Source organism: Eschrichtius robustus, chromosome 14, assembly GCF_028021215.1.
Source record: "Eschrichtius robustus isolate mEscRob2 chromosome 14, mEscRob2.pri, whole genome shotgun sequence".
In the NCBI taxonomy this organism is placed as follows: Eukaryota; Metazoa; Chordata; class Mammalia; order Artiodactyla; family Eschrichtiidae; genus Eschrichtius; species Eschrichtius robustus.
In genome coordinates, this window is record NC_090837.1 from 73,243 (window position 1) to 96,890 (window position 23,648).

General features: G+C 48.7%; 1 protein-coding gene and 1 pseudogene across 1 annotated transcript in view; one reads left to right on the plus strand and one right to left on the minus strand.

Annotated features, from left to right (window-relative positions):
* Window positions 1–299: 299 nt before the first annotated feature.
* LOC137776442 (zinc finger protein 268-like) overlaps window positions 300–23,648 on the plus strand; it is a 131,200-nt gene continuing 107,851 nt past the window's right edge. The window contains 5 exon segments of the mRNA XM_068562945.1: window positions 300–418; window positions 755–1,269; window positions 1,272–1,409; window positions 1,412–2,308; window positions 2,555–2,676. Coding sequence (XP_068419046.1) covers window positions 315–418; window positions 755–1,269; window positions 1,272–1,409; window positions 1,412–2,308; window positions 2,555–2,676 — 1,776 coding nt within the window. The 5' untranslated portion in view covers window positions 300–314.
* On the minus strand, window positions 12,748–23,534 carry LOC137776417 (zinc finger protein 384-like; annotated as a pseudogene).

The window sequence follows — 23,648 nt, forward strand, 5'->3', positions numbered from 1 at the left end:
TATTTTGCTCATTTTTCCTTGTGCTTTCTAAAGAAGACATTATGCAAAATTTTGAAACTCAAGACTACCTTTATTTATTGTCAGTTCCCTTTGCCTATTTTCATGTTTTGTTTTGCTTTGTTTTACCCAGAGCCCAGGAGTCTGGGTATGTTTACACTTGAGATTTTACTTACATTCAGAATTGACTTCAGAAACTAAGAAAAACCTCATGAAATGACATTTATAAGGCAATTTTATGCTGTACTAGGATCATGTTACTATTTATAGCGTGAGTATTTTCATTTCTAGACGAAGTCTGGGAAATTGATGATGGTATGGAATGGCATCAGGAAAATCAAGGCAAGCTGAGAAGTATGTCAAAAGGCTATCAGTGTACTGCATTTGGAAAACTATGTCTTCTTCGTACAGATTATGTTTCTTCAAGACAAAAACTTCAGGGCTTCCCTGGTGGTGCAGTGGTTAAGAGTCTGCCTGCCAATGCAGGGGACACAGGTTAGAGCCCTGGTCCAGGAAGATCCCACATGCCATGGAGCAACTAAGCCCGTGTGCCACAACTACTGAGCCTGCGCTCTAGAGCCTGCAAGCCACAACTACTGAGTGCACGTGCCACAACTACTGAAGCCTGCATGCCTAGAGCCCGTGCTCCGCAACAAGAGAAGCCACAACAATGAGAAGCCCGTGCACCGCAACTAGAGAAAGTCCACACACAGCAGCGAAGATCAAACACAACCAAAAATTTAAAAATTTTTATAAAAAGACAAAAAGTTCATAAATATGTCACAAATGGAAAGAGTTTGAAATATAATATAGATTTCAGTAATAATCATGCTGGAAAGAATCCTAATGGGTTTCATGCACATAGGGAATCATCCTTCCATTCTAAACATGAGCAAGCTCTTACTGGAATAAAATACTGTGAAAGTAATGAATCTGGAAAAACTGTGAACAGAAAGTCACAGCTCATATGCCAACAAATACGTATGGGAGGAAAACCCTTTGAATGCAGTTACTATGGGAAGGCCTTCAGCAGCAAGTCATACCCTGTGGTGCATCAGCAAACTCATTCACAAGAAAAACCCTGCAAATGTAATGGATGTGGGAAAGACTTCAGCAGCAAGTCCTACCTCATTGTTCATCAAAGAGCTCACACAGGAAAGAAACTACATGAATGCAGTGTTTGCCAGAAAACTTTCAGTTTCAATTCACAACTTGCTATACATCAGAGAATTCACACACGGGAGAATCCCTATGAATGCTGTGAATGTGGGAAGTCTTCAGTAGGAAAGACCAGCTTGTTTCACACCAGAGAACTCATTGAGGTCAGAAACCCTATTGGTGTCATGAACGTGGGAGAGCTTTTGGTTTGAAATCACAACTCATTATACATCAAAGAATTCATACAGGAGAGAAACCTATGAATGCAGTGATTGTCAAAAAGCCTTTAATACAAACTCAAACCTCATGGTACATCAGAGAACCCACACGGGAGAGAAACCTTATGGTTGTAGTGAATGTGGGAAAGCCTTTACTTTCAAGTCACAGCTCATTGTACATCAGGGAGCACACACTGGGGTAAAACCCTATGGGTGTAATCAGTGTGGAAAAGCGTTCAATTTGAAGTCACAGCTCATTGTACAGCAAATAAGTCACAAAGGAGTGAAACCTTATGGATGCAATGAATGTGGGAAAGCTTTTAGGATAAAGTCCTACCTCATTATACATCAGAGGACTCACACAAGAAAGAAACTCCATGAATGCAGTGAATGTCAGAGAGCCTTCAGTTTTAATTCACAACTTGTTATACATCAGAGAGTTCACACAGGGGAGAATCCTTATGAATGCAGTGAATGTGAGAAAGCCTTCAGTCGGAAATACCAGCTCGTTTCACAGCAGAGAACTCATGTAGGGGAGAAGCCCTATGAATGCAATGACTGTGGGAAAACTTTTGGTTTGAAGTCACAGCTCCTGATACATCAGAGAACTCATACAAGAGAGAAACCCTCTGAATGCGGTGGATGTCAGAAAGCATTTAATACAAAGTCAAACCTTATTGTACATCAGAGAACCCACACAGGAGAGAATCCCTATGAATGCAGTGAATGTGAGAAAGCCTTTAATAGACAAGATCAGCTCATCTCACATCAGTGAACTCATGCTGGAGAAAAACCTTATGGGTGCAGTGAGTGTGGGAAAGCCTTTAGTAGCAAGTCATACCTCATTATACACATGAGAACTCATTCAGGAGACAAACCATACGAATGTCACAAATGCGGAAAAACCTTCATTTGGAAGTCACTTCTCATTGTACATGAGTGAACTCATGCAGGGGAAAACCCTTATAAATGCAGTCAATGTCAGAAATCCTTCAGTGAAAAATTACGGCTCATTATACATCAGAATGCACAAAAGAGAGAAGCCCTCTCAATGCAACGAGTATGAAAAAGCCTTCATTAGGAAATCTCAGCTCATTGTACATCAGGGAACTTATTAGGGGAGAAACCCTACGGGTGCAGTGAATGTGGAAAAACCTCTCAGAAATCAATTCTCAGTGCACATCAGAGGACTCATACAGGAGAAAAACCCTGTAAGTGCAGCGAATGTGGGAAAGCCTTTTGTTGGAAGTCACAGCTCATTATGCATCAGAGAACTCATACAGATGAGAAACATATTGGTGAAGTAAATGTAAGAAACTTTCTCTCAAAAGTCAATTCAGGGCTTTCCTGGTGGCACAGTGGTTAAGAATCCGCTTGCCAATGCAGGGGACATGGGTTCGAGCCCTGGTCCAGGAAGATCCCACATGCCGTGGAGCAACTAAGCCCGTGTGCCACAACTACTGAGCCTGTGCTCTAGAGCCCGCGAGCCACAACTATTGAGCCCACGCGTCACAACTACTGAAGTCCGCGCGCTTAGAGCCCATGTTCTGCAACATGAGAAGCCACCGCAATGAGAATCCCGTGCAATGAAGAGCAGCCCCCCACTTGACGCAACTAGAGAAAGCCCGCGCATAGCAATGAAGACCCAATGCAGCCAAAAATAAATAAATAAATAATTTTTTTTAAAAAAGTCAATTCACAGGAATTCCCAGAAAATTCGTACAAGAGAGAAACTCTATAAATGGAATAATCTCATGGTACACCGTGTATGTATGGCATGTGGAGGGGCATCCAAAGAATGCTGTTTTTTATATATACAAAAAAATATCAGTAAATGTACACAGGAACCCTATCAATTCAGTGAACCCTATGAAAGTTCTCAGCAAGAAGTCATACCATTTCTTTAAGTTTGTGCAGGTGAGGAACAATATGAATGAAATGAATGTCAGAAGTCATTTTTTAACATGCTAACATCCACAAAGAGGAATCCCATAATGCAAATGAATATAGAATACAATCCTTTGAAATTCATAATTTATTAAGAATTAGGATTTTAATGAGAGAAAATATAAAACGAATGAATTGCAGGTATTGGAAGCTCATACCTTGGAGAAACCAAGCCAGAAAAAAAAAATACAAGAAAAGAAGATTTTATGAATGTTTCAAATGGGATAAAGCCTCAGCAGAAAAGTTTACTTCACTATTATTTTGGTTCACTTGGAAAAAATAATTTCCTTTACAAATTACTTTGAAGTTGTAAAGATGTTCCAAACTTTTAGGAAAAGATGGAGAAAATGTTTAAATGTCAATGATATGCATGTTCATAATAGAACATAAAGATTTTTAAAAGTGTGTAAGTAAATGTAATAACCAGGAAAACAATAAGGATTACATCATAAGACCTAGGATGCTTAGGTGTTATCTTTCTCTGTACTGTAAAATATGCTTTGTGTAGTCTGCTGCCATTATTAATTAGTTCCTTCTACATAGATTACCCAGAATAGCTTTAGTTATTGCCACTTTTTAATCAAATTATCAAATTAAAGAACTCTCGTCATTTTAATTATAGCAATGTAATGGCAATTCTAGCCAATGTGTGAGAAGAAAAAGTTGTAAGGAATTGGGGATTGGGGCTGAAACAAAAATCCTTTTGTTTGGAGATGTGATAGTCTATTTAGAAAAACCAAAATAAACTACAGGCTGTAAGGCAAGGAGATGTTTTGCACAGCTCTGAGAGCTGGCAGCTTGGCTGTGAGCACAAGCAAATCTCTACAGCGTCTCCACACTCAGATTCCAGGCCCTGCCGAGGGAAACATTCTGATTTGCCCTCAAAATATCTGAAGGCAGTTTTGCACTAAATCAACCAAAAGCTTCAACAAAGCTCAGACAGCTGAAATACATATCAGATTGACTCAGCCCCACCCTATCTCCCAGCCTGAGAGCTGACATTAGAAAATATGTGCCCTTTTATGGAAGAAAATATATATTCAGAGCAAAGAAAATTATCAGCAATGTATAGGTACCTTATATAATGAAAACCATCATTTTACCCAAAAGACAATTCTAAATGTGCATGTACTTAACAAGAGAGCTTCAAAATCATGCAAAAACAGAGCTGAAATGAGAAATATACTCTACCATTTTAGTTGGACACTTCAACAGTTATATCTCAGTAACATAACTTGGAGACTAAAAATCAGCAAGGCTATAGAAGCCCTGAATAATGCCATCAATAAGCTGGACCTGGTAGACATGTCTAGAACATCCAACAGAAGAATACACATTCTTTTCAATTACATGTGAAGCATTCACCATTACAGATCATGTCCTAAGTCATTAATCCTAAAATTTTTTAAATAACGGAAACCATGCAAAATTTCTCCCATCTATAGTGCAGTTTAACAAGAAACCAATTGCAGCAAGAAAAGAAAAGTCTCCAACACTTGGAAATTAAGCAACACAATTCTAAATAATTCATGGGTCCAAGAAATTTCAAGCATAATATGGAATATATTTTGAATTATTATTATATACGATGTGTACAAATTAAAATACAACATATATCAAAAATTTTGAGATGCAGAAAAAGCAGTGTGTAGAGAGAAATTAATAGCACGAAATGCTTACGTTAGAAAAGAATAAGGGTCTCACATCAATAATCTAAAGTCCTACCTTAAGGAACTAGGAAAAGAAGAGTAAAGCCCAATGTAAATAGGAATGAAATAGTAAGGATAAGACCAGAAACCAGTGAAACAAAAACAGTGGAAGGGATAAGCAACACAAAACACAGATTTGACAACTTTGATGGACTAAATTCTTGACAGACACAAACTACCAAAGCTTACTCAAGAAAGGGTAACCTATTACATTTCTTAAAGAACTTAAATTCAGTTAAAAATCTCCCAACAAAGAAAAACCCAGGCTCAGATAATTTCACTGATGATTTCTAGCAAATATTTAAGAAAGAAGTAATACCAATTCTATACAAACTCTTCCAGAAAATAGATGACAAATTCTTAACTCATGAAGTCAGTATTACCCTGATTTAAAAAAAAAAACAAAAAGGATTACAAATTGTTTAAAAAACTACAAATGTTCCTCATGAACATAGATGTAAAAGTCCTCAAAACTAGTTAATTTAATCCAGCAATATATAAAAGGGCAATACATGAAGGCAAATTGGAGTTTATCTTGGGAAGACAAAGCTGAGGCTGATTCGATATTCAAAATCCAATCACTAATTCATACCTGACCAACTAAAAAATAAAAATCATACGGCCACATCAACAGGCATAGTAAAAGCATTTGTTCAAATTCCATAACATTCATGATAAAAAACCTCAGCAAACTAGGAATAGGAAGTAGCTTCCTCAAACTGATAAAGCACATCTGAAAAATTTCTACAGTTAATGTCGTAACGGTCAAAGAGTGAATAGATTCCCCTAAGATTGAGAACAAGTGAAATATATCCACTCTCACTACTCTCTTTCAACATTGTACTGGAAGATTTAGCTGACTGCATAAGGCAAGAAAAAGAAATTAAAAAGATACAGATTGGTGGGAATTCCGTGGCAGTCCAGTGGTTAGGACTCTGTGCTGTCACTGCTGAGGGCAAGGGTTCAGTCCCTGGTCGGGGAACTAAAATCCCACAAGCCACGTGGCGTGGCCAAAAAAAAAAAAGGGATACAGATTGGAAAGGAAGAATGACAACTTTATTCAGAGACAGCACGACTGCCTTCACTGAAACTCCTTTTAAAACTTTACCCAAAAAAAAGGCACCTTGGGGAGGGCGGGTGGAGGAAAAGTTGGGAGATTGGGGTTGACATATATACCATACTATATATAAAATAGGTAACTAATAAGGACCTACTGTATAGCACAGGGAACTCTACTCAATACTGTGTAATGACCTATATGGCAAAAGACTCTAAAAAAGAGTAGATATATGTATAACTGATCCACTTTGCTGTATGGCAGAAACTAACACAACACTGTAAATCAACTGTGCTCCAATAAAAAGAATTTTTAAAGCCACTGTAACAAATCAATTTAGCAAGATAGCAAAATACAATTTTTAATTAATAGTGTTACTTTTTTTAAAAATATTTATTTATTTGGCTGCACTAGGTCTTAGTTGCAGCATGCAGGATCTAGTTCCCTGACCAGGGATCAAACCTGGGCCCCCTGCATTGGGAGCGTGGAGTCTTAACCACTGGACCACTAGGGAAGTCCCAACTATTACCTCTTTAATTCAACACTGAATATTGGTGGTCCTAACCAGTGCAATAAGTTTTTTTAAAACTGTGAAGATTAGAAAGAATGAAAGAAAACTTGTCATTCCTACACAATATGTTTATGTACCTAGAAAACCCAAAAGAATCTACAGAACCTGTTAGAATTATGTGAATTTAGCAGAGTTGCTAGATATTGATAGAATGTCAATATACAAAAGTCATTGGTATTTCCATATATTACAAAACAATTAGATAATGGAACGAAAAGTACCATTGACAACAGCATCAAAAATACCAGAAATAAGGCTAAAGAAAAGCCTCTATACAGAAAACTACAAAATACTGCTTGAAATTAAATAAATGAGATGTATTTTATATTTGAGAATTGGGAGACTCAATATTGTTCTCAAACGTTTCCCAAGTTGCTGTATAAATTCAGTGCCATCTCAGAGTCCTAGTAGATGCATTTTTGTCAAAATTAACCAGCTGATTCTGAAATTCATGTAAAAATGCAAAGGGTGAAGCATACCAAAGACAAAGAGGAGGAAAATGGAAGGATACACACTGAATATCAACTTATCCCATGATTAAAATAGTATGGTTTTGTGTAAAGTTGGACAAACAGACCAATGGAACAACAGATCACAGAGCCCAGAAGCAGACCCACACATGTACCATCATCTGATTTAAGACAAAAAGTGCCACTGTAGTGCAATAGTGAAGACTCTTCAATAAATCAGGTAAATTGGATGTCCTATTGAAGGAGGGGGGGGAGTTGACACACCCATACCTCGTACCATAAGTTAAAATTATTTCCAGATTAATTGTACACCTGAATGTAAAGGGGAAAAAAATAGACCTTCTAGAAGGTTACATGGGGGAAATTTTGTAGCATTTGAGAAGGCAGATCAAGTGCAAAAACAGGCAAAGCTAACATTTGGTGACTTAAGTCCAGGGTGGTCACCGTGGGGGGGTAGTGACTGGAAACCAGCACGAGAGAGCCTTGAAGCGTGCTGGAAATGGTGAGGACACAGTATCTGCACGTATGGAAAAATCAGAGGTAAACCCTGAAGATCTGTGCACTTTATGTAACTTACAAGGATAGAAAATCAAAATCATCAAGAACTTTCACAATGTGCTTTCATTTTCTTGGACTTGTATGTCTGTGCAAGTTTTCACATGTAATATTATGTTAATTTAAAATGCTTTTGGTTAAATATCTATTTAGGTTTTTTTCAATGACAAAAATAGATAAATAGATTGATTTTTTTCCTGCTCTGCACAGAGTAGGCAATCAACAGGTCCTGAGAGGATGGATTCCTCAAACGCAGGGACACTCACTCATCTGTGATGTCAGTGTCCAGCCTGGGCCTGGAGTGTAACAAGCACGGTTACTGAGTAACGAGAATGTAGTGCGCAGTGAGGCTTCCCTCCTTCTCTCCCACCCTCCGAGTCAGTGTGCTGCTGGGTGACGTGAAAACCAACACTTGGGGGCCAGATGGGAGTGGGCTAACCTCAAACCCACCCCCTACCAGTTCTGTGAGTAGACCAGTGACTTAACCTCTCTGATGGGCATCTTGTCACATGGGAATGATGGCAAAATACCCACCTCACAGAGTCCCGTATGCTCAGTAAATAGACCTTGGGCTCTGAGTCCCTGTCCCCACCCTGCACCTGACCTACCACCAGAGGGAAAGAAGGTTTGTAGCAGGTGAAGTGGGCCTTGTTTGGGCACAGCACCACTGCCCAGCCACCTTTGACCCTGAAGCAGAAGGAAAAATCGGTAATACTCATCTCATCTTTAAAATTTTTTTTTTAATATTTTGATCATCATGGATTCGCTAGCAGAAAAAAGAAAAAAAAAAAAAGCATTCCTAGTGCCTCTGGGTCAGTATGTTGGGAGGGTTTTCCTGTTCCCTACCCCACCTGCACCTGCCATCTTCCAAGAAAGGAAGGACAGCTGAGTCACTCTTTCAAGCTCTTGTTTACATTCCCTCTGTCCTTCTCAGCATTCTACCCAGGACGTCAAACATCCCCTCTCTTTTTCTGTCAGGCATTGGTTTCCCAAGGGTGTTCCCCAGACGGCCTGCTCCCCGTAGTTCTGTGAACCCAACGAACGGCCCAAAGGACTGGTCTCCAATGGCCACAAGCACCCCAATATACAGACAGATTAGACAAATCTGCCAGGGGGTACTTACCCTGGGGCTTCGAGAAGGCTTCATGGGGCAGTGCAGGTGGGCGAGGAACTCCCTCAGGGGGACCTCTGGGAATGAAGGTAATTCCCTGGAGGGAAGAGGGGTTCAGGGTGAAGTAGAGGTTCTTAGGAGGCTGTATCTAGATGGGCTTGCAGCCTTCCGTGGATCAGGGATTTTTAAAAATGTGTTCAGCTACTCACTACGGGGGAAAGTACATGAATGGCCAGGACATTTCTGAAAAGGACAAGTCCTAAGGCGGAAGTTCCCTTACCAGATTTTGAATGTGTTAAAAGTGAACAACACCGGTAAGAAACAAAATGGTAAAGAAGATAGTGCGTGTAGAGTACTGACTCATTTAATGATCTCAAACCAAAGAGGAAAGAGGGCCTGTTATTGTTACAAATCATAAACTTTACCAAGAGGAGAGAAGGTACAGGATCAGTACCTTGTCCAAAGTCACACAGCTATTAAGCAATTGAACTGGGAGTCCGCCCCAGGTAGCCTGGGTCCAGAAGAGAATAGAAAATAAGGAAATAGCAGGTAAGTATGCCTTAGGTTGCGTTATGTGGTAATGATTGCATTTCAGACTAGTGAGCATGGAAGAGAGAGGCAGCCTCTATTTACAGTGGGTGTTGGATATTACCTTTTGGCCTACCTTTTGTTGGAAGATCAGACCTCTATTAAAAATGAAGCTTACGAAGAGTTTGCCCTGATTTAGAATACTTGAAATTATTATGTGCTTCAGTTAAGAATGTATGCTTTTGAGTCTGACAGTTAAAGGAGGCCACTTACTGTTTGGAAGTGTTTTAAATGCACTGGGACCTATTTCCTTTTTAGTAACAAGGGAACATAACTCGCTCAGAGGGGGCTTGGGAGGCTCAAATAAGACGATGTTTGTAAACAATAACTTCTCACCTGGCAGCCAAAAAAAGTAACTGATTTTATAACAATGAATTAGAATCATAAAATTTGTTGAATTACATTTAAATTTAATAACGTAGGTACCTGGACATTTTGGTTTCCATTGAGGTTTTAACTTCACTGATGCTTCACGGGTGGAGTGCAACCAGGAATATCCTCACTGAGCACCAGCCGGTCCTGGAGAAAGGGCCTGTGATCGCATTCCCACGACAGGAGGGTTTCCTGCAGCAAATCTCCAATTTCCTCTCTGTTCACCCATGTCCGCCTTAGTATATTTGGACGGTGGGGATTGCTTCCCCCAACCCTGGTGTCTTATGTTTTTTCTCTCACTTCTTGAAAAGAACCTTAAAACGAGAAATACAGATTATCTTTTTATAAAAATTAGAAAACATGGATAAGCAAAAGGAGAAAATTTAAAAGCCAAATAAAAGTAATAAAACAATAATTTTGTCACCCGGTGGCAACCAGGGTTTAACAATGTGGCATACATCATTTTGTGTCTGTAGTTTTCAAATGGGCTCGTCTCACTCACACTGCTTTGTAACAGCGATTTTTATTGTACAATGTATCACTAGTCGGGTCAGGAAGCATTCTTTCTCCGCGCAACTACTAATTACCCTCCAGGAGCCCATCCTGTTTGTGAAGTGTGATGTGTTTAGCAATAGTCCACCAGGCGCTTGGGTCGTCTCCAGATTTTCAAGTGAACAAACGCTGAAATGTTTCTCTTTCTGCCGAAGTCTTTTGCGTAAGTTTAGGCATGAGCTTTGATGTCAGAGAATTTTTGCCCTGATCACCCTTTAAAAAGCAACTCGAAACCCTCCTGGTCTCCTCTCTTAGAGCGCCTTCCAGCTCGCTGTGTGTGCAACATCTCCCCAAACTAAACTGCACAGGGGAGAGGCCAGACCGTGTCCGAGCCAGGACGGCGGCACTTCAGAGGCTTCCCCTGCATGGCTGACCAGGGTCACCGAGAACTCGGGCCCCCAGGCCCCCACCGTCGCGAAGGCCTCTCCGCTGCGCGCAGCTGCGCCCCAGGGTCACGCGGGGGTGGGATCGCCGGGGGCCTCCGGCTGGGGGTGCGGAGGCACGGGAGGGGCGGGGATGCCTGCCCCCCCGGGCTGCGACCCCAGCCGGGCTTTGTCTCCGCAGAGCTCCAGGGCGGTGGCGTGGGGTTAATCCAGGGTCACAGCTTCCTCCTGCTGCAGAGGCGGGGGTCGTGGCGCCCTCTCCTCCACCCCAGCCCAGCACCCCCAGGACCCGGGCTCCGCTCCTTCTGGGACCTGAAGACGCGCAGAAGCAGGCTGGGTGGCGCCTTCGACGCCCCCCCCCCGCCCCCCAACCTGTCGGCTCCCGTGCAGCCCCCCGAATGCCACGGACCCCCGAGAACCTCTCGGCTCCCCGAGAACCACCGGAATGCCCCAAACCCAGGCGGGCGGACCCGCAGGCCCCCCGGACTTACGGGGCGCAGGGCACGGGTGGGGGTCGTCGGGCGGGGCCCTCGCAGGGATTGGCGGAGGCCTCGATACACTGTAGTGACCGCGCCTTCCCACCGCCTCCCCGGACGTGCGGGCGGAGCACGTGCGCGCCGAGCGTGGAAGCGGCCCCAGGCGCCTGGCGCGGGTAGTTGGGAGCGTGCGGATGAAGGTGAATGAACGATGGGGGCGTCCGGGCGACGGTGACTGAGTCCGGCGTCCGGGGCGGGCCGCCGGGGAGGCTTCTCGGGCCCCGCGGGGAGAAGGGCGCCGGGAGAGGTCCGGCGGCGCAGGGCCACGGCCAGAGGGAGGTGTCCAGGCAGGACGCAGGGCAGAGCCGCCTGCCCCCGCCCCCTCTGTGCCCGCCGGGCCGGGTCCCCTCAGTGTTCGGGGTGCCCCCCGAGCCCACTTCCTTCCCGAACTCCAGGACCCTCTCCGTGAGCTCGCCCTTAGCCTCCTTCCCGCCCTTCCTGGAGCCGGGTGGGGCGGGCTGTCGGCGCTGGGGGACACCCGGGTCCCTCGAAGGGTGCGGGGTCGCGGGCCTCCTGCCAGTCGCGACGGGAAGAAACGTGGGGCCCCGAGGCAGGAGCCCGTGACAAGGCGCTGAGGCCCGGAAGCGGCGGCGAGAGCGCGTCCCCTGGCGGGCGCCCTGGAGGCCCTGTCGGGAGGAAAGAGCTGGAAGCAGGCCAGACCCTCCGCCGGGAGCGCGGCACTTCTCCGCAGGTTCCCTCAACCCGTGCGGACAGCGGTTTGGCAGCATCGACTAAAAACGCGCCCTTTACGCTCGCTTCCAGGAGCCTGTTCCACAGAAGTGAGGTAGTTGTGGACACAGGTCTGCACGTGCTGTTTGAAAAAGCGATCGCCAGCTGCGTCAGCGGCCGCGGCTGGGAAGCTGCCGCTGCACGTTACTCGTTACGCCGCGCCTCGCACGGGTGCTTTGCAGGACCCGGCGCAGACCGGGAGTCATGCCTGCGGTGCGGGCCCGATTGAGTATCGCCACAAGCAAACTCTCTCTGCTGTTAAAACTTGGTGTCTGTTTGCATAGTTAGACGGTAATTTTTTAGAACAATGCAAAGCCTTCGGTCCAGCTTGCCGTGGCTCACCTGTTTGCGTCGGGGTGGGAGGGCGGCAGAGCGGGCTTTTGGGGTGCAACGGGCCACACGGAAGCCAGCCTGGCCGGGCCCCCGCCCTCGGGCCTTTGCAGGTTACCTCAGCTCTCAGCCTGTGCCCTCACCGGGCAGAGCAGGAAGCTTGGTGCCTGTCCCACCCGCCGCCTGCTGCGCACGGAGGGGCGTCGCTCCGGGACTTTGCTTCGCACGTGTGAGATCCCCGAGCCAGTAAACCACGTAGGTCTCTGCGGTGGTCGCTGACTCCAGGCTTGCTCTTTGGTCTTGAGGCTGGGCAGGCCCAGGGCTTGCAGGCCTTCAGAGTGCAGCCCAGCGGTTTGTTTACAAAGCCTTTGCTTTTCCATCTCCGTGTGAATTGCCTTCCTCCCCTTTGAGGTCGTGAATCACCCTCCCCCACAGGCTCTCTGGCCTTTAGCAGAGGATGGTATTTAGGGTGAGGGCCTGGGCCTGGGCCACCGCTGCAGGAGATCGGGAGGGATATGTTTGCGCATCATGTGTTGCGTCAGGTGTGGTTCCAGCGTGTAGGCCCGGCTGCAGACGGCGCAGGTGTACACCTTGCTTCACGGTGTGCGTGGACAGGGGCGTCTCCAGCGAGGTTGTGTCGCAGCGTGCCCGGTGACAGCTGTGGTCCTGGCAGGGTTTACCTTTGTTGCGCCGTGGCCTGTGGGACTGCGGGTTCGAGCTGTGTGGAGGTGTTCTCACAGCCTGGCTGTGCACACCTGCGTGTCCCGGTGTGGATGCGGGCGTGCGGCTGGAGTGAGAGAGCTGCCGGAAAGACTTCTCACAGAAGTTACATCTCTGGGCTTGACCCCTGAGTGGATACGCGTGTGCTGGGCCAGGTAGCAGCTGCTGGCGAAGGGCTGCAACAGTGTGGGCACTTGTGGGGCTTGGTCTCAAAGTGTGTGACCTGGAGTGTATCCGCATCTCCGCCTTCGAGTAGAAGGTCAGGGAGCATGTCCAGCTCTCTCTGATGGTCGTCATCATCGTTAGGGGAGAGGACAGAGGGAGCCCTGATTCCAGCATCCGCTTCTTTTCTCGGCCCCAGGGGTTCTTAGCGGCCACGGTGCCACCTCCATCCCCACCACCACCTCCTTCCTCTGTGAGGATCAATGCTGTCTTCTCAGAGAGGTCAGGGACCACCCGCAGGGCTTGTGAGCGGGGGAAGAGCTGAGACACTCATGGGAGCTGAAGCTGGGGAGGTCTGAGCTGACGAGGCCCTTGTCGCAGGGATCCTGAGAGGGACGTGATGACCAAACCGGGACCCCTTGATTGACCCCCTTCCCTCCTCCACCTCTGAGAACAGGAGACTCCAGCAGTCCGCAGTCCTGTCCACGGCATGGGTACCACCGTGATATTCTGGGTAACGGACGCCTGGCTCTGTGGGGTCAGCTGCTCTGACTTGGACTCTGTCCACGCTGATGCCCGAGGGCAGGCGCGCAGAGGCAGCACAGCCAGCGAGGTGGGGCAGGGCGCAGCCCTTCTCCGGCAACAGCCGACCTCGCCCTTGTTGATGCACATCTGTTCTCACCCTGCCCTGAGGCCCAGGCCCCCCAGGCTTCGCAGCGGCCGCAGCCACCACACTTCCGGTCCCCGGGGGCAGCCCCCCAGCCCTCCCCCCAGTGTTCCTTTGACCTGACCCCCTAAAGACGGCGGAGCATCACGAGGACCTCTGTCTCACTGTCACCAGCAGCACCATTCAGCTGGAGCACCTGGCCAGCTCGTGGAGACCTGTGCTGCGGTCCGCCAGGTAGAGGGGAAAGAAGTTCTGGTCCCATCTTTCTGCAGCTCCTCTCGGTGGGAAAAGTCCTCTTCTTCCTTGACAGGCCACGGCTCCATCTCCTTGGGCCTCAGGCACGGCCCTCCTCCACAGGATACCATCCTTATTCTCAGCCTCTCTCAGAAGGAACGTCAGCCCTCCTGAATGTCAGTGGAGTACTGAGCTGGTAGCGAAATCCAGCAGCCTCCCCGCCCAAGCATAGCTTTTAACACTGGGGGTTGGTGCTCAGGGAAGGGGTTTGCTGTGACCTCATGGAGAGTTTTGCAGCGTGGGCACTTTCTCTCTCCTCACCCTCATAATCCTCCAAGCTCGGGCTGACGGAGGACTAGAGGCCAGTCCTCCCGGACGTCAGAGAGGAGGGAGCCCTAAATGCAACCAGTCTCCTGTTCTATTCTTGCTGTGCCCCTGTCCCTGGGAGCCGCTTTCTTCCCCTCATGATCTCGATTCACTTCCTACCTAATGCTGGAAGGAGATGGGGGCGGTCAGACCTCCTTTACTGTTAAAGGGGCAAGGGCTGAGATGTGGTCCCCAAGGGCTGGAGATCCCCAAATTGGTCGAGGGTGGCTTAGAAGTGTGGGTTATGGTTCTCCTTGGAGCCTCTCCCCTTCTCTGCCAGCTGAGGCCCTGTGCTCAGTCTCCCCATCCCCAGCCTAAGGAGCTGTGGGTTCTTTGTGAAACCCCACAACTGGGGGCGCTGCAGAGAAGGGAGGGTTCGGGGCAAATGGCAAGGACTGGACTTACCTCCTTAGGTGCCACAGTCAGTTGCTGGACAAGGATTTATATATAAATATATATATATATAAATATATACATACCCACTCGTCACGGCCATCTTTGTTGTAACCATTTCTGTGTTTATAAATACATTATTTCTGGAAAAAAAAAAAGGTGAGAGTTTCCAGCATTTTGGAGAGTTACTCAGTTTTCTTGGGTCGCTCCCAAGCATACGTTTTATTAAACTTCTGTGTGACTTTCTCCTGTAATCTGTCTCATGTCAGTTTAAATCTTAGACCAGTCAGAAGAACCTAGAAGCGTAGAGGGAAATTCCTCCCTCCACAACATCAGCAAAGCTTTCAAATTCTCCTCCTTAGCTCTCCGAGGTCTTATCTGCAAAAGTTCTTCTCCCACTACCAGAACCCCGGGTCTCCCTCTGTCTTCCCCTGCAGTCCCCCTTCATCTCTGTTCTCACAAGCAGCTCTCCGTGAAACCAAGTCCCCCTAAAACCGAGCTCCCCTGCCATGTTGATGATTAGCCTCTGTCCAAAACTTTACTCCCTTTCTTGTCCCCTCTGACCTAATCCTTTGCTCACTGAGCGCTCACCCCCAGAGTCAGATGAGGTCTCATCATCAACATACAAAGTCGTGTTTTTTCTCCAGAGCAAGATGAGCTCACGGATGGCCAAGCCATGGATCTCCAGAGTGGCAAACCAGAGACATCCTGAGCCCCAAAACTACGACTAAGAAATGTCACAAGGGGACTTCCCTGGTGGTCCAGCGGTTAAGACTCCACACTCCCAGTGCAGAGGGCCCAGGTTCGATCCCTGGTCAGGGAACTAGAGCCCGCAGGCCACAACGAAGATCCCGTGTGCCGCAACTAAGATCCAGCGCAACTAAATAAAAAATATTAAAAAATGTGTCACAAGATGATAATTAACCCCAACTTCTTTGTTCTTCCCCTTTAAAAACGGTCAAGTTGGAGTGGATCTGAGGCTTGTCACCCACTCTCTTGCTTGGTGCCATAAGCCCTTACTTTGCTGCAAACTCCCACTGCAGGAGTTGGGCTTTCTGTGCCACAGGCGCACGAGCCCATTGTTGGGTTACATCAACTCACAAACTCCACTCAACAAAACAAAGCCCTCTGTGGCTGGCCTTCCTCATGCCCTTGTTTAAAGACAGCTGCTCTGGGATTATCAGCGTTGGGGGGGGCGGGGGGGGGGCGTGTGCACCAAGAGAAGGTTCTCGCCCTTCTGTCCCCAAACAATTGATCAAAGATTTCACCGGGCAGGTCCTTTGCGGGCAGAGTGAGCGAAGTGGGGTAAAGGTGCTAAGCGTCAGGGAGAGACTCTGCTTAAAAGAAAGCAAAGCACGACATCTGCCAAAGGGAAAAAGGGAACTGTCCGATCTGTCCTCTTGCTCTCTCTGGCCTAACAGATGCGCTCCATGCCCTCGGATTATGACATGAGAAAAGCGTGCCATCTCCTAGTCAAAAGCCACTGACCCAGAAGTGTTGTTGAACCCAAGTTCATGTGCCTGACACACAATGAGGCCAAACAAACGGAAACATCAGCGTTTGGAGCAGAGAGAGTTTTATTAATCTGTAAGCAGCTTTTGGCAGGAAAGAGCTCTCTGCAGGAGGCCCCGTTTGTCCTACCACTTCAGCAAAGCTATATTTTAACTAACCCAAGCACATCTCCCAAATGTTTTGATCACATAATACTTTGCCTAACCTGTTGGTTCTTTCCTTAGATTAAAGAAATATAAAGAATAAGTAATTAACAGATGATTGGACCTTTTCCCCAGCTTGGCCTTCAGTAACCTCACGAGCAAACTGTGTGAGCAGGATAGCATCTAAAGAGAGGTCACAAGGAGTCCACAAGCCTGCACACAGTGGGGCGTGGGATGACTTGGACCCCCTACCTCAGTGATTAACTGAGATTACTTCACCTTTTTCGTGGCTAAGCAGACTCTTTGGAGTTGGTTTTGGGACATGAGTCTGCCTTCTCCCCAGACTGCTGGCTTTCTTATTAAAGCAATTTTTCTGTTCCTGCCAGCACTTGCGTCTGGAATATTGACAAGCGGCTGGACCTGAGCTGTGCACCAGTCCAGAAGGTGGGGGATGCAGGTTTGTCTCAGGTCCATCTTGCTGGCTGGCCAGGGTGCAAGGTCTTTAAAGGCAAAAAGGGTAAATGAGAGGGGGTCTTGGTGATTTCAGCTTCCTGATGAGACCTCAGTTGCAGACTTCCCAGCACCATCCTGTGACTCGATGTGTCATTGGTGACTGTGATTGATCTTCATGTCCCTGAAAAGCAAACTAGAAAATCATGGTCTTGTCATCCTTTAACCTGTTTCTAGGAGAGAGCAAAGGCCACAGTTGAGGCATTTTATTATTTACTTAGAGCCTATGTGATGGGTTAAGAATTTTAATTCCTGGTTGGCCCCTGGTGTTTCCTCTGACACCATCTGGGCCTGCTTTTCCTTCGTTTCTGCATTCCCTATCTTCCCTAATTAGTAAGTGCATGTGTCCGCTCTTTGGAACTCAGGAAAGGCCTAGGAGACTAAAGCCTTTCTCTGCAAACAAGAAATGGGGGACATGGAGAGTCTTTTGAACCCAGGAGGGCCCTGCAGGGTCCTGACCGGTTCCCTCCCCCGCCCCTTTTCTCTGATACTCCTCAATCCTGAGGGGAACAGGGGTGGGACAAGAAAAGGGATACACTTTTGTAAAGAAAGGTTAATCATAAACTCAGCAGGGGAACTCGGTATCAGAAGCTTGATATAAATACATCACCTTCCTACCATGAGTCCAGTACCGAGCTAGGGAGAGGAGGGTACAGCAGAATATTCTCTCCTCCTGAAAACTGTCAACTTTCTGGAGACTCCCAGACATGGGATTTCTAGAGAACAGATACTACAGGAAGGAGCAGGCCAGCAACATGTGACTTGAAGATCAGAGCTACAGAAACTCAGAGAGGGGAGTGGTCAGGATTGGCTGGAGCTGTCGGGAAAGGTTCCAAAACGCAGCGGGAACCTGACAAACTACCTCAGCCAGGTGACCAAGGTTAACAGTAACAGTGGTAAGTATCTCGAGAGCCTACTGCCTTGATATAAAGTGATGAGAAAGCCCTTGACCTCTGTGATCTGCTTCCACAAAACCCATAACCCCCGTCTAACCATGAGAAAAACACCAAGTAAATCCCAATGCGGGACAGCCTACAGAGTACCTGCCCGGTCCTCCACCACCCTGCCATGGTCATCGAAACAAGGAGGGTCTCAGAACCTGTCCAAGCCCAGAAGAGCCTAAACAGACATGATGATCACATGTCATGTGGTGCCCTGGATGGGATCCTGGAACAGAAAAAGGTAGAAGGAAGGGAACTTGAATAGCATAAAATATGGATTGCAGTTAATAATAATGTTTCAATAGTGCTCATTAATTGTGACAATTCTATAGAAAACTAGAAAGAGAGGGAAAATTAAAGTCAAATAAAAGAAATCTTTTGCTTCAGATTGGAAACCTAGAAGAAATTGGTGATTCCTAGTAAAAATACACATTAACAAAATGGACCCAAAAATAAGGACAATGTAAACAGACCAATTAGCATAGAAAAGCTGGGAATGGTGCTTAGAAATCTCCCACTAGAAAAGACCCCGGACCATTTGGGTTCACAGTTAACAGCTGAGTGTTAAGTGACCTTTAACAAATTCTGATTTTAATAACAAAGCTTGATATGCTTACATGTTTCATTTAGTGTAGGATGTCACTGTTTACAAAACAGACATATTTTATGTAGTATTACAAATATGCTGCCTATTAAACTGTGACTTTCTCAACAAAAGGAAAAAGTTGTTGATGAGCTCACTTCCATTAAAGCCAGAAAGGAAAAATTTTAATATATTCTCGTTTTGGTGTAAAAACTGGATTTAAACTTAATGTTGTGAGTTTTAACACACCTCCTTTTCAACGTGTCGATTAACTTGTTCAACGGCATCAACACTGTAACAAGAAAGGGCCATCAGAACACTCATGAGAGCAAGAACGCAGGGGCGGCTGGCCCTCGGGTGGCTGGCGGGGCCGGTCCCCGGTGCACGTGCGGCCCTTCGGAAGTACCACTATGACCCACTTCTGTACGAAGAACGCTGTGTGCCCTGAGTGACAGCGCCTTAATGCGGGGATGCTTTCGTAAAATACAGTTGACCCTTGAACAACTCGGGTTTGAACCGCTCGGATCTACTCACGTGTGGATTCTTTTCAATAGAAAATGCTGCAGACTGGATCCACCAATGCGAAACCAGGGTGACGGAGGGCGACCATCAGTCATACTCCATTCTGACAGCAGAGGGTCAGCGCCCCAGCCCCACTGGCTCAAGGGTCGACTGGAGCCCTGATGAAATTCTAGTGAGAAAATAAAGAGAAACCCTGGGGCAAAGCCCTGAGGATGAGATTCCGTGCCCACGTCCAAGACCAACGCCTGCGCTCTGCCCTCCCGGCCGCTGTCCCCCGAGTCCCAGCTGGGGACAGCACGGGCTCCACAGGCCACCAGAGGGTGGCATCTTGCTCAGGGAAAGGACACTGCGGTGTTGTCGGGACCACGAGTGAGGGCGGCATGGCTCACCCACGACACAGCCTTGGAGTGGTGTGGCACTCGGGCGCCACCAGCACCAAGTGCGTGACCCAGATGAACACGGTCCGGCCACACAGAAGGGCTCCCAGCTGTGTAATCCCGCGGGGGCCCAGTTCCACGAGAAGCCGCACGAACCCCGCGGATGCTGTTACAGACACACAGGCCCGGGCTCCCCAGGGGTCGGCTCCAGAAGCGGATCCACGCTAGTGCTTCTGTACTGGGTTAGAGCTGAGGGTGCCTGCGCCTCGCTCCGTCCACACTCTCCGCTCTCTGGATACTGAAGACACGGTCCGGGCCCCGCTGGCCCCGCCAACATGGATATGGCTCTGCACCCAGAGAGCCAGGCCTCCATCTAACTACCTTCAATACTTTAGCACCTCCAACCCCAGGACAGGCTGGCCCCAGCCCTCACTGGGCGGAGGAGCCCAGCGCCAGACCCAAGTCCTACAGCCAGGAGGGAGAGGGTCTCCTGCCTGGGGCCCCCAGTAAGCGTGATGGGGTTGCCCCAGGGAGGGACCAAGGCGCCTCAGGCCAGCAAGGGGTGGAGATCACTGCCAGAAACAGGGACACTGTTACAGGTTGAATTGTGCTCCCAGAAATCCACGTGTGGAAGTCCCAACCCCCAGTACCTGTGAATGTGACATGACATGGATATGGGGTCTTTGCAGATGATCAAGTCAAGAGGAAATCATTCGGGTTGGCCGGAACCCACTATGATCGTGTTGGTATTAAAAGGGGGGATTTGGACAGACAACACACACACACACACACACACACACACACACACACGGAAAATGCCTTGTGAGGACTGCAGCTATGCTGTCCCAAGACAAGAGCTGCCAGAAGCTGGAGGGAGCCCTGAATCAGATCCTCCCCCCGGTGCCCTCAAGGCCTTGCCAACACCTAGATGCCACACTTCCAGTCTCCAGGACCACGAGACGACAGATTTCTGTTGTTCTGAGCCACCTGGTTTGTGGCACCTCGTTGTTTTGTTTTTCGGCTGCACCGCGCGGCTTGTGGGATCTTAGTTCCCCGACCAGGGATGGAACACGCACCCTCAGCAGTCAGAGTGTGGAGTCCTAAGCACTGGACCGCCAGGGATTCCCTTGTGGTACTTTGTTACAGCAGCCCTAAGGAACAGATTACAGGCACCCTCTGCTCTGTCCCCTTCCCCCCAGACCACGGTGGGTGAGGGTAGAGGCAGGGCCCTTCACAGACAGACCAAGGCCACTGTTGGGTGGTCACTCTGGCCCTGTCTGGGAGCTCTGGACACAGCTCTCAGCCTCCAGGGGCCATGGGAGGATGAGGACAAGGGGGGGGGGGTGCTCCCTGGAGCTGGTCACAGCACCCCCCCTTCCTGGAGCCCGGAAAGCCCAGGAATAGCCAGACCCCACCCCTCACCGTCCTCTGGGCCCCTCCCCCAGCCATCAGCAGGTTGGAATGGCCACTATCTGCATCTTCATCTCAGTAGGGGAGACACAGAAAGAGGCACTCTTGCCTGGTCATTGCATCTCACCAATGTCCACTGGTTCAGGCTGGCCCTTTCAGGAGGGGCGAGCAGGACAGACTGTGGGCCAACACCCTCTTCTCAGAAGGGCCTGGGGTCAAGCCAGGAAGCAGGGAGGGAAGTGGTGGGCAGGAGGCCTGATTGGCAGGACCCAGAGGGCAGAGCCCCCTCCCTCCAGGTGCTCTGTGGAGGAGGGGCGAGCCCCTTGCCTCCTTCCGCAGGTCTGACACAGCATAGGTGGCCCTCCGCAGGAGGTCCGGTCTGTCAAGGGTCAGCTCCAGAGACTTTAGTCCATTTTCTCCAAAGCAGACCTGATGCAGCTAGCGAATCAGGGCTCTGGGACTTTCAGGATGGAGCCCAGTGCCTGCCAAGGGTAGGAGGGAGGAAAATGCCCTAGAGGTCCTCATGAGAGGACCACGGGTCCTCACCAGGGTCCCGCCTCTGACTGTGACCAGTCCCCACCCAGGGCAACCAGGGTCTGCTGGCCACAGGAGACCAGGACAGGCCCAGAGCTCTACATGTTTCCTGGGAAGGTCGACGGGTGGCACACCCTGTAGCAGCCCAGGGCGTTATAACCCCTAACCCCTAACCCTAAAGCACGTTCACTAATTGTGCTGACATGTTGTGCAGAATTTGAATAAGGGTGAGTGAGTTTGAAGAGCGTGCTTCATGTGGGGACAGGTTGTGTGGATAAGAGTGGGTAAAATGCGTTGTGGAACTCAGTTATTTACATCAATCACCATTTGGGTGAAGGGTACATCATGAAGAGTGACTCTTGGTGACGGGGTTGTACACTGTGTGCATGTGTGGGGAACATCAGTGACGTCTGAGATCCCAGAACTGGGGTAAAAGGGAGAGTACAGTGTTCACGAATTCTGAGAATTAGGTAAGCACATTAGGGAAACTAATGAATTAGTTAATAGAAAATTTGATGAGAAACAGGATATTTACATAGCTTCAAAGCACCACCCCCTAAAATACTTACACAAAGAGAAAAAGAGGAACTTTACAGTGGAGAAGCTTGGTCGGCAACACCCTAACCAGGTGATGGAGATGAACACCATCAGCGATGGGGTGAGGTGAGCAAGACCACGTGCCGCCCAGAAGACGCAGTAAGGACCAAGCGTCACTTCTGGGATATTCCTTCCAAATGCAAACCCCAAATCACAAGGAAACGTCAAACACGGCCACTTTGGGGGACATTCTGCAGAGCAACCGGCTTGCAATCCTCAAGTCGAGGTCATGGAAGGCCAGGAAAACCCAGGGACTGTCCCAGGCTGAAGGGCACTGAAAGCCCTGTTGAGTAAAGGCAGCCAGTGCTATGGGGCGGATTTGGATTCTCTCACATCCAGGGCATTACTGGGACAACTACCTGAACTCTCATGGTGTCTGGCAATTAGGAGGCGGTAAAGCACCAGGACTGATTCCCTGATTTCCATGGAGGTGCTGTGCATGTGTAGAATTCCTTATCTGAAGGAAACACATAAAAGTATTAGGGGAATATGATGGGGCAGCAGGTCAGTAACTTGTTCTCAAATGGCTCAAAGGAAAAAATATCTTTGTACCCCATTTTCAACTTTTGGCCAGTTTTCAACTGTTTCAAAATAAGGAAATGTTTTCAAACTGAAAGGCCTGAGTTTCCGGGAACCTGGAATGTGAGTGGCCGTCCAAGTGGCGCGCCTGTCACTCGTGGTGCTCGGCCCTGCCTGCGGTTCTGGCGAGGAAGATGGGACGTGACGGGCTGCGGGGGGAGGACTGGTGGTCTCAGCTGAGACACCGCTCCTGGGGAGCTCCCGGCGTCCACTCAGGCATCCCAGGCTCTCAGCTGCTCCCCACTTCACCCCATCCCCCCAGCAAGTACCTGGAAGCGCCCCCTTAGTCCTCTGCCTCTCCCCACTCTCCTGTGAGCCCCGAGGGCACAAACCTGACTTTGCTCCCCGCTGTACCACTTCTGCTGACCAACAGGACGGGGAGGTGAGGGTCAAGGGCCCATTCCCGGAGGGGACAGTCCTGGGTGTCAAAGCTCAGCCCCTGGCCTGTGCGCTCGGCACACCGTTTCCACCTTGGGGGCAATTCCTCATTCCCGGGGCAAAGTGACCAGGTAAGGGGCAGAGCACAGAGATGCCCACGGGACGCTGCTTATAAAACGGAGCCGGTGGGAAGGATCCGAATATCCCTCACCAGGTTCTGATGCGTGGAGTAGTGCCCACGCGCTGTGCAATGGGGGCCAGGCCTGGGAGGGGCAGGTGTCCGAGACAGTTAAGTGAATGGGGGAGGGGGGTGTCAGAACATTAAACTTTAATTGAACAGAACACTTGGTCGGCAAACACAACGGATCACAACGCGAGGGGAAGGCGCCGCGCCCCACCCAGCGCTCTCCTGCGGAGCACGTGCCTACGTGCGGGCCCACACCGCACTCACCACGGGGCTGGGCGGAGAAGGCCGGCCTGTCACAGCACAGGCGGGAGGGTGGCTGCAGTGCCACACCCTCCTCTCTGGAGAGGGGCCTTCCTGCCCACAGCCTGCCCAGGAGCTTGACTGCAAGCTGCTGCTGCCTGAGCAGAACAGACCCACCTCTGACTGCTGACTTCATGAATGTTTCTCAGATGCTTCTTGCAGTATAGGGAGTTGCCAACCAAACTATTCAAACATGGCAGGGGGCTCAGCAGCCCTCAGTGCTTCTCAGAACCCCCAGGGAACTCTGGGG